At 43.2% G+C, this 9832-nt stretch overlaps 1 protein-coding gene across 3 annotated transcripts in view; it reads left to right on the plus strand.

The window, feature by feature from the left end:
• Positions 1-8123, plus strand: part of LOC117367481 (carboxyl-terminal PDZ ligand of neuronal nitric oxide synthase protein-like) — a 153895-nt gene extending 145772 nt beyond the window's left edge. For all 3 annotated transcript variants that reach the window (XM_033960050.1, XM_033960048.1, XM_033960049.1), the window contains one exon: positions 6528-8123. In XM_033960050.1, the coding sequence (XP_033815941.1) occupies positions 6528-7083 (556 nt within the window). In that variant the 3' untranslated portion in view covers positions 7084-8123. The remainder of the gene's footprint in view (positions 1-6527) is intronic.
• The last annotated feature ends 1709 nt before the right edge of the window (positions 8124-9832 follow it).

The raw sequence follows: 9832 nt of genomic DNA on the forward strand, positions 1-9832 counted from the left end.
AACTAAGAAAAACCTCCATAGACTTCAGCTAATTCAGAACGCCGCGGCTAAGCTTATTTTCGCAAAAGGCAAGTTCGACCACGTCTCTCCACTCCTGTCCAAGCTCCACTGGCTTTCAGTACACTCCAGAGTCCTCTTTAAATGTGCCTGCTTAGCCTTCAAGATTCTACACGGCATCCTTCCTCCCATTATTCCACTCCTTTGGAACTCCTCTAACCCTAACTCCACCATATCTTCCCAAAAACTGAAACTATCATTCCCTTCTACAAAAGGTATATCCCGCGCAGGAAAACTAGGAACATCCCTCCCCTTTAGAACCACAGAACTCTGGAACAACCTCACATCCCCGCTCAGAAATTCAAACTCCCTCCAATTCTTCCGCAAACACCTGAAAACTTGGCTCTTTTCAAAAATCTAACACCTCCTGCTCTCTGGGACCCTTGTCCCTCTCTTTCTTCTTGTTCCTTTCCTATAACCCTTCATTGGAGTTCCTTTCTTCCTGACTCTGTAAACCGTGCCGAGCTCTACGCTTGTGGAGATGGCGCGGTATACAAACCTAAGGTTTAGTTTAGTTTAGGGTTAAGACTATTTTCCTTTTCCCAGCTTGGCTATGGGCCCTGTGAGGGCTTTGGTGGAGGGAGGGGGCCCTGGGAGCAAACACTTCTTAATTAGGCTGAAGGCTACGTTTGGAGAGTGGTTAAGTGTAGACAGGGTTTCTACCATTTTGTGTCTATAGAAGGCCTAATATATCCTAGTTTATTTTCTATAGGAGGTTCAGACCAACCTATTTTTTTTATTATTATTATTATTTCAGTACTGGGGAGGAGGGTATGGGGTGTTTTAGATACATTAAAAAGTAATGTTTGGGAGGGAAGATTGGCAGACTATCTTTTAGAGCTCTTAAATGTCTGGATATATTTCACAAGTCAGAGATGAATACTTTACAAAGAGGCTAAAATACTAGGCATTCATATGCTTATTTTTGATCAGCTGAATTTCTGCCCACACACTTGGGTGGGGAGGAGGTGGAATTTTTAACCAGCATCCTGTCGGCAAGTGACATCTAATGCAAATTAGCCACATTGCATCCTTTCAGACAATGCAGTCTATATTTTTTCCCAACTATGTACTATTATATATCATTTTTTAAAATAATTAAGTGGCACCTTGCACCCTAAATAATCCATATATTTACAGATGCTGTAATAAATAATTGAATGAAAAAAGAAATTGCTTGCTCTTCCCCAGTTTCCTTCACTCAGGAAGTCATACTAGTTATTGCTTGATATCAAGTTGCTCAGAACTGCTTTGGATCATTTTATAACCTTATTCCACCAGCTGTTTCATACTGCTCTGGAGGTGCATTATTCCAGAGTTCCTCAGGTTGTTTGAATCTGGCAGTGCATCATGGTGTGGTAAAAGGCAATATTTTACTACTAGTCTTTAAGCCCATTACATTAACGGGTGCTAGAATAGATGTGTCTGTCTGTCTGTGTTTCTTTATCTCTCTCTCCTTGGCCGCTGTCTATATCCTTCTGTCTCCCCCTCCCCCCCGAGCAAAGCTGTCTGCCCCCAGCACCCACCTCCCCCCCAAATGTCTCTCCATGGCCCTCTTCTGTCTTCCCCCCAGAGCAAGGCTGTCTGTCCCCTTTCCCTATCTCTCCATGGCCCCTTCTGTCTCCCCCCAGCACACCCCTCCCCCCAAAGCAGCCCCCTATCCCTCTCCATGGCCCCTTCTGTCTTCCCCCCCAGAGCAAAGCTGTTTGCCCCAAGCACACCCCTCCCCCCAAAGCAGCCCCCTTTCCCTCTCACGCTGACTCTCTCTCTGGCCCCCTTTCTCTGTCTGTCTTTCTGTCCCTCTCCCTGGCCCTGTGTCTTTCTTTCTTTCTGTTTCCCTCCCTCCCGCTGTCTGTCTGTCATTTTTCCCCATTTCCCTGTGCAGCAGCATTTCCATACCACTTCCCTATGCAGCAGCAACAGTATTTCCCTCCTATCCCCCCCTTTCCTGTGTAGAAGCAGTAGCAGCATTTTCCCCCACTCCCCCTTTCCCTTTTCTTACCTTATCTTTCCTGCTCCGTTCGGACCCTCCCCCTTCTTTTACTGCCGTTGTCGATTCGGCCTGCTCCTGACCCTCCCACCGCCGACAAAGCTCGGGACTCCAGCGGCTTAGGCAGCACTTTAAACACGCTGCTTCGCGGCCTTCTACTGGCGATTTCCTCTGCCGCGTCTGTCTCCGATGATGCAGCAGCAAAGGAAATCGGCAGAGAAGGGCGCAATGCAACGTGTTTAAAGTGCTGCCTACCCGCTGGAGCCGGGAGGCGACGGAGAGGGCAGGGGGTGCTAGCGGCCGGCAGCGGTGGAGAGCAGGCAAGGGCGCCCATGCCACTTGTCTTGCCTCGCGTGAGGCCAGACTGTAAGCCGCGCATGCGCACTTCCTATGTGTGCTACAGCTCACGGAAAACGGACGCACGCATAGGAAGTGCGCATGCGTGGCTTACCGTTTTATTATATTAGATACTTTGCTAAATTCTCTTGCACCCCACCCCCCAATTCTGTAGTCATCTTTAGATAAAGAGGTTCCATTTTTTCTCAAATAAAGCCATTTTGCCATGCAAAATGAGTTAATATTTCCGTTATACTGGTTCCAAATATGCTGTATCCATACTTCTTGCGTTCTTGACACTTTCAAAATTTTGTAAAAACATGATGAACTATTAATAACAAAAACTGAATTAAAGTTGGTAACTCCTTTTTTTTAAAAAAAATATTTTTTATTAATTTACTTTCAAACATATAGATATTCATTACAAATGATTCCACACATTTTGAAAATTCTAATCCATATATTCTATTAAATACAATCATTCCTCCAAACATTTTTAAAAGACAAGACAAACCCTAGTCCCCCTTCAATCCCTCCTTCCCATTCCCCCTCCCTCCTTCCCTTTTCCCCCTCCCTCCCAGGATGGAAGGTGACAAAGACAGCCAGGTTTTGGGATACCACGAATGCAACAAACTCTTTAAACTGAGATGAATCACTCCAGCCTAACCAAGTTGCATCTGAAGAGAGAAAATTACATTTTAATTAAGACAACTTTATTATGAGTCACTTCCCTACATTTTTGAATTTCACTGCATTCTCAGTACACATGGTTAAAGTCCATGTTTCCAAATCTGGATGAACAGTTTTTTTGGATGTTATTTGGTGGTTCAGGGATGTAGCCAGTAGCAGCTTTTTCTTCTCTAGACTTTAGAAGCAGACAGCTGTTTTGCAGAGATAACATTGCCATGTACTGCGTTAGACTCCAGCATGCGTAATGAAGCATTTGCTGCTATGATTGTTTTACTTGAAATGGAAATTACCGTCTAAAAAAAAATCTGTCCCTCTCCCTGTTCCCTCTGATGAGATGCAGGCGTCTCAAGGTCAGTTGAACTAGTAAGAGAAATTTTTGCTCGGAAATTATAGTAAAATTATTGGTTGTCTCATGATTGAACATCAGAGGTGGTCCATCAAGCACAAGCACACTGTTCTATTAGATGGTGGCTAGTCTGGGTCAGCTGGAAGAACCCCTCAGATCCCAACAGTAAAATACGTATATTCCCAATTGCACATTTCCAGAAGTATGAAGTGGAGACGCCCAAGTCTATCAAACTATCCTTAGAAACTTATCCAAATTCCTTTTTTTTTCTTTTTTTTTAAATTTCAGCTCTACTGTTAGCAACGATCAAATTATCTGACAAATGCTAGAGTTTAACAGTTTGAAAATGTTTGTTTTTGTTTTTAACTTCTTTATTCATTTTTAAAACTACAATTGTGCACTCTGAGGGTCAGAAATATGGCTTCAGGGAAGGGCTGAGGTAATTTTGCATATAGCCCAAGCACACTGGCTTCCACCAAGATGGGTAAGGAAATGGGTGGTTGGAGGATATGAAGTTCTACTTTGTGTAAGATTTGGGGTTATAATTTACAGGGTTACCATATGGCCCCAGATAAAGGAGCAGGCAAAAAACTAGTAAAGGAACAAGCTACTTTAAATACCTTTTTAAACCAGAGTGGCGCTCAGAATCCAAGATGGAGTAAAAAACTTCAAATTGGGGTGCAAACCCCTAAAATGCGTTTTTTATAGAATCAATCATTGCACCATTTTGAGTGAAAAGGTAATAGAAAGTGCTTATTGAAAAACACTCTTGCTTTAAATGTCCAATAAATGTCCAATAAAGTGAAAATGTTCCAACTATTATATAAGTTCAACTACATGAGTTCAAATCAGAACTTATCTTAATGGTTCAGATAGCGTTGACCCGGCGAGGTTCTGACGCGTTTCGCCAATCCTGGCTGCCTCAGAGAACCTACTGCACTGCTAGTGAACTACTGCTTAGTTTAAAGGTGCTTCTTTATCTAAACAAAGTAACAAAAACAGAAAATGATGCTGGTTTGTAACAAACATTCATAGTGAAACAATTATACAGCTACTAAACAACTCTCATGACGCTGACAGCAGGGTACCTGGTACAAAGGAACTTCTTTTACATTTCCTGTGACGTGGGAACTCAGCTGAGCTCCCTGTATTTGTATAATGACGATGTGTCAATCACCTAATGAAGAACACTGATAGAAACAATTTGCTTCACTATACCAGTTATCATCCTCGCCACCTCAGAGACAATTTACCTGTGGGTCAATTTTTGCGGCTAAGACGCTTATGTAGCAATAAAGCCGAGTACAAGACCCGTGCTCGTGATATGTGGCAACGGTTTGTGGAACGTGGATACCCCTACAGCATCATCAAAAAGGCATATAAAAGGGCTTTATATGCCTATCGTACTTATTTGTTACAGTCTAAATCTGACCAAGCAGAAGCCCGGATGGTATGCACACTTCCTTATTCTTACAAAGCATTTGCCATTAAGAAGATCATCAATACACATTGGCACATCTTACAAGTTCACAAAAGCCTTGAACAACCTCCTTTGTTTGCATATTCTAGAGGCAGAAATCTGCGTGACCGCATGACCTCCTCTCAGTTTGTCAGTACATCAACCAGTTCACTAGTGCATCCTGTAGGTCATTTTAAATGTGGTCACTGTAGCATTTGTTGTTACACTTTAGAAACCACATGTATCAAACATCCTACTTTACCTAAGATGCATACTTTTCAGCAGTATACTGATTGAGACACTCAGGGGGTAGTCTATATGATTATGTGCCCTTGCAGCATGCTCTACATTGGGCACACCACTAGGAGAATCAAAACTCGTATTACTGAACACTTGAGCAAAATCAGGAGGGGTGATATGGGGGCCCCCCTGGTACAACACTGGCATGTCACCCCACATCAATTGCAAGATCTTCGCTTTGTTGTTTTGGAAGTGGCTCACCTGGATAGGGGAGGCAATGTACAAGCTTGGTTGTGGAAACAAGAACAAAGGTGGATATTTCACTGGCAAACTGTGTCTCCCAAAGGGTTAAACAAAGAAGTAGAGTGGTGGGCGTTTCTTCATTAGGTGATTGACACATCGTCATTATACAAATACAGGGAGCTCAGCTGAGTTCCCACGTCACAGGAAATGTAAAAGAAGTTCCTTTGTACCAGGTACCCTGCTGTCAGCGTCATGAGAGTTGTTTAGTAGCTGTATAATTGTTTCACTATGAATGTTTGTTACAAACCAGCATCATTTTCTGTTTTTGTTACTTTGTTTAGATAAAGAAGCACCTTTAAACTAAGCAGTAGTTCACTAGCAGTGCAGTAGGTTCTCTGAGGCAGCCAGGATTGGCGAAACGCGTCAGAACCTCGCCGGGTCAACGCTATCTGAACCATTAAGATAAGTTCTGATTTGAACTCATGTAGTTGAACTTATATAATAGTTGGAACATTTTCACTTTATTGGACATTTATTGGACATTTAAAGCAAGAGTGTTTTTCAATAAGCACTTTCTATTACCTTTTCACTCAAAATGGTGCAATGATTGATTCTATAAAAAACGCATTTTAGGGGTTTGCACCCCAATTTGAAGTTTTTTACTCCATCTTGGATTCTGAGCGCCACTCTGGTTTAAAAAGGTATTTAAAGTAGCTTGTTCCTTTACTAGTTTTTTGCCTGTTTATGGTCATTTGGGAACAAATCTCCCTTTTTTTGAAATTTACCCAGTTGTGTATATTGGATACCCAGATAAAGGAGGACAGATTGAGACATCCAGATTTTACTTCTATTGCTTTTAATGGTGCCATATGGTAACCTTAGAGTCCAGACCTCATTGTTGCCGCAGCTAGGTTTTTGTAGGGGTTTGGACATTCGTTTGCATTCATTTGTTGGGGAGGCATTGTGGGGTGGGGGGAAGGAGGGGGAAGAAGCTGGATTTATAATGTGGGAGTAAGACAACTTGTTCTGTTGTTATGTGATATTCATTTATATTCTTATTAAAGAGAATTTCAATAATAAAAGGTGCTAAGAGCATGATAACATGAGTACATAGAGATCACATGATCTAAAGCTCTTTTTTTTTCCCCCTCCCAAACGTTTGAAAGGTTACAGCAAGCCATACCGAAATTGAATCCACCTCCACCAATCAGCAGAAAAAGGCCAACAAGGATCTGTTCAGAACAGGAGGCAGAATTCAGATCAATAAATGGAAGTCTCACTACCCTTGCAAGCCTCCATCTTAGCAGCTTTACTAATGTCACTTCCTGTTCACTTTCTGCTTCTGAGTTTGAATCTGAAATTAAGGGATTCTCAGAAACAGCTCCAAGTTCTAACCTTGAAAACACAGACCTCTCCCCCATCAAACTATCTTCCAGATTGTCAGTTAGCAATGACCTTTCTGAAATGAATGGAATCTTTTGTTCCCCGACGGGCAGTTGTGATAACTTGCAAGAGCCATTCTCTTCTGGATCCAGTGCTAGAAACAGTGAAAGCCCAGCCAAAGGCTTGGATCGAGCAGAATCTGCCAGTGACAGTACACTTCCGTTTTCATCCACAGCTAATGAAACGTGTTTACACATCAGCTTTTCTGAAGATGAAATGCCAGAGAATGATGCAAACGATAGTTGGAGCGCAACATCCACTGTACTCACTTTGAAGTAGCCAAATGTAAAGATTAATGGCTTTTCTGCACATAGTCCCTTCAGATGCAAACTATTTAGCAGAGGCTTAAAAGCAGACATCTACATAATTGGTTAGTGGTTCTGCTGGTGGTATTGCAGTTCAATATTACATTGAGGGCAAACTGTTTAATTGTATGTCAGCCTTTCACCTGGGTTTCAGGTGCTGACATGCTTTAATCATAATTGCAGCAACTAGTCTTCCAAGAGAACTGAATTTACTCAGCTCAACTAAGAATTCATCTGGTATGTTGTCCAAGAACCTTATAGATGCTATATGGTAAGGAAATAAAATTAGGTCCACTGTATTCTCTACTGGAACTCATGTACAAAGTGGAGAATGACACGGGGACAAATTGGTCCCTATACCCGCAGGAATGCAATTTCCCCATCCCGTCCCCCTGAGTTTTGTTGCTGTCCCTGTCCCCCATGCCTGTAAGCTCCGCCTTAAATGCACAAGCCTCAAACACATACGATACACATACATAGGCTTGTGCAGATGAGGACGGAGCTTGCAGGAATGGGGCAGGGAAAGGAAAATAATTCGCGGGGAAAGGACGGGAAAATGATTTCCCTTCGGGGACAGGGAAAAATTTGTTCCCATGTCATTCTCTAGTGTACAGTTGGGTGCGCTACATGTTCTGATAATACTTTTTTTTTCTTATCTACACAGTTTGTTGCTGCCGCCTATGGGCTGCGTTTGCTAAAATAGAAGCACATGCTGCCACTATTCCGCTTGTTATTCCTGTGGGCATGGAGGCAGTTTCCCTATGCTGGCTTCTCTTAGTGTGTGCTGATGTTTAGTAAACACGGCCATAGGTGTATGTGCAAGGGTCATTTGTTTCAGTATTCTATGCTATATGGCTGTCACAATTGACACTTTGAGAAATATCTAAACTGGCCTGCTGGGAATAGAAAGCTGTAGGTTGAATTTTTATTTTTTTTTTTTTTTTAATATTTAGGCCCACTGTCCAAAGTTAATACAGTGGTACCTCAGTTTATGAGTGCACCGGTTTGCGAGTGTTTTGCAAGACGAGCAAAACATTCGCAAAATCGGCGCCTCGGAAACCGAGCGCGCTTCGATTTGCGAGCGCCCCCCTGCGAACCGGCATCCTCCCCCCCGTGATCCGGCACCCCCCCTCCCCGCCGCCATCGGGCCCCCCCCGCCGCGACCTGAGGTCCCCCCAACCCACCCGAACCCTCTTCTTACTTTTCTGTAGCCTCGGCACCGGCACCAGCATGTCCTTTGCGTGGTGCCGGTGCCTGAAGATCTGCTACCTGTGCAAAACTCTCAAGGCTCAGCACAGGAAGCAGATCTTCAGGCACCGGCACCACGCACAGGACATGCTGGTGCCGGTGCCGCTGCGGAGGCTACAGAAAAGTAAGAAGAGGGTTCGGGTGGGTTGGGGGGACCTCAGGTTGCGGCGGGGGGGGTGCCCGATGGCAGCAGGGGGGGTGCCCAATGGCGGCAGGGGGTGCCGGTTCGCGGGCGGGGGCCTTCGGGGGAGCAATGCCGGTTCTCGGGGGGGGGGGAGCAGCGCTGCTGGCCTCGGGGGGGGAGAAGGTGGGGGGTGGAAACATATCAAAGCAAGTTTCCCTTACTTCCTATGGGGAAACTTGCTTTGATATACGAGCATTTTGGATTACGAGCATGCTCCTAGAACAGATTATGCTCGTAATCCAAGGTACCACTGTATATGGATCTCACACTGCTGGAAGTCTTGTTTAAAAAAAAAAAAAGGTTATTTCTCCTCCTGTCCAGCAGACCCCCTTCTTATACATTTATAATTGTATGAAGACCCTCTTCCGTAATGTTCTTTCATTTTTTTTTCTCAGAGGGCAGCAGAGGAAGTGCTCAGAGGATCTGAGCATTTTACTTTTTTTTCTTTTTAAACTATAAAAAGATACATCAAGGGCTCCTTTTACGAAGCCGCGTTAGCGGTTTAACACGCGTAATAGCGTGCGCTAAACTGCCGGCCAAACTAGACTCTAACGCCAGCATTGAGCTGGCGTTAGTTCTAGCCGCGTAGCGTGGGTTTAGCGCGTGCTAAAAAAGCTGCGTGCGCTAAAACCGCTAACGCAGCTTCGTAAAAGGAGCCCCAAGTCTTCTAGTAAATTATGTATTTCCAATTTAGGCGTTTTATAAATTAAGAATGTATAAAAGATTTATTTTAATGCTATATAAAATTATAAAGATGTGCAACAATATAAGTATAGTACACTAATTGACTTCTAATTGCTTATAGTAGGTACACATATATATAATTTTGTTAAGATAACACTTTTCTAGTTTTTTTTATAGTAGGATAATTGAGTTGTAATATGGCATCTCATCTTGCATAGGAATCAATATTATGAGAGCTTTCAGTATAAAAAAAACCACTTTTGCACGCTAAAATATTGGGTGGAAAACATGATTGCAAATAAATATTTTGCTTAAAAAAATGTATGAACTACAATTAGTTATTTTTCCAAAGCGTCAACTTTCCTTAACTTGCTGGGGCAGAATCATGTCCATTAGTATAGATGGGAGAGAATTGAGTGTAGAAGGTACAGGGAAAGAAAAAAGAGGCTGTGCAAACATGGGGAGAAAGCAACTTGGCTGTAGAATACAGGTGTAAAAATACAGTGCACAAGCTACAAGGAGCACAGCAGTTTGGGGGAGTAAGCAAGAAGGACTATAAAAGGGGTTTAGGTATGAAGAATTGCAGGGTGGAAGCGAGGAAGTGTCA

This window comes from Geotrypetes seraphini, chromosome 10 (assembly GCF_902459505.1).
Source record: "Geotrypetes seraphini chromosome 10, aGeoSer1.1, whole genome shotgun sequence".
Classification (NCBI taxonomy): Eukaryota; Metazoa; Chordata; class Amphibia; order Gymnophiona; family Dermophiidae; genus Geotrypetes; species Geotrypetes seraphini.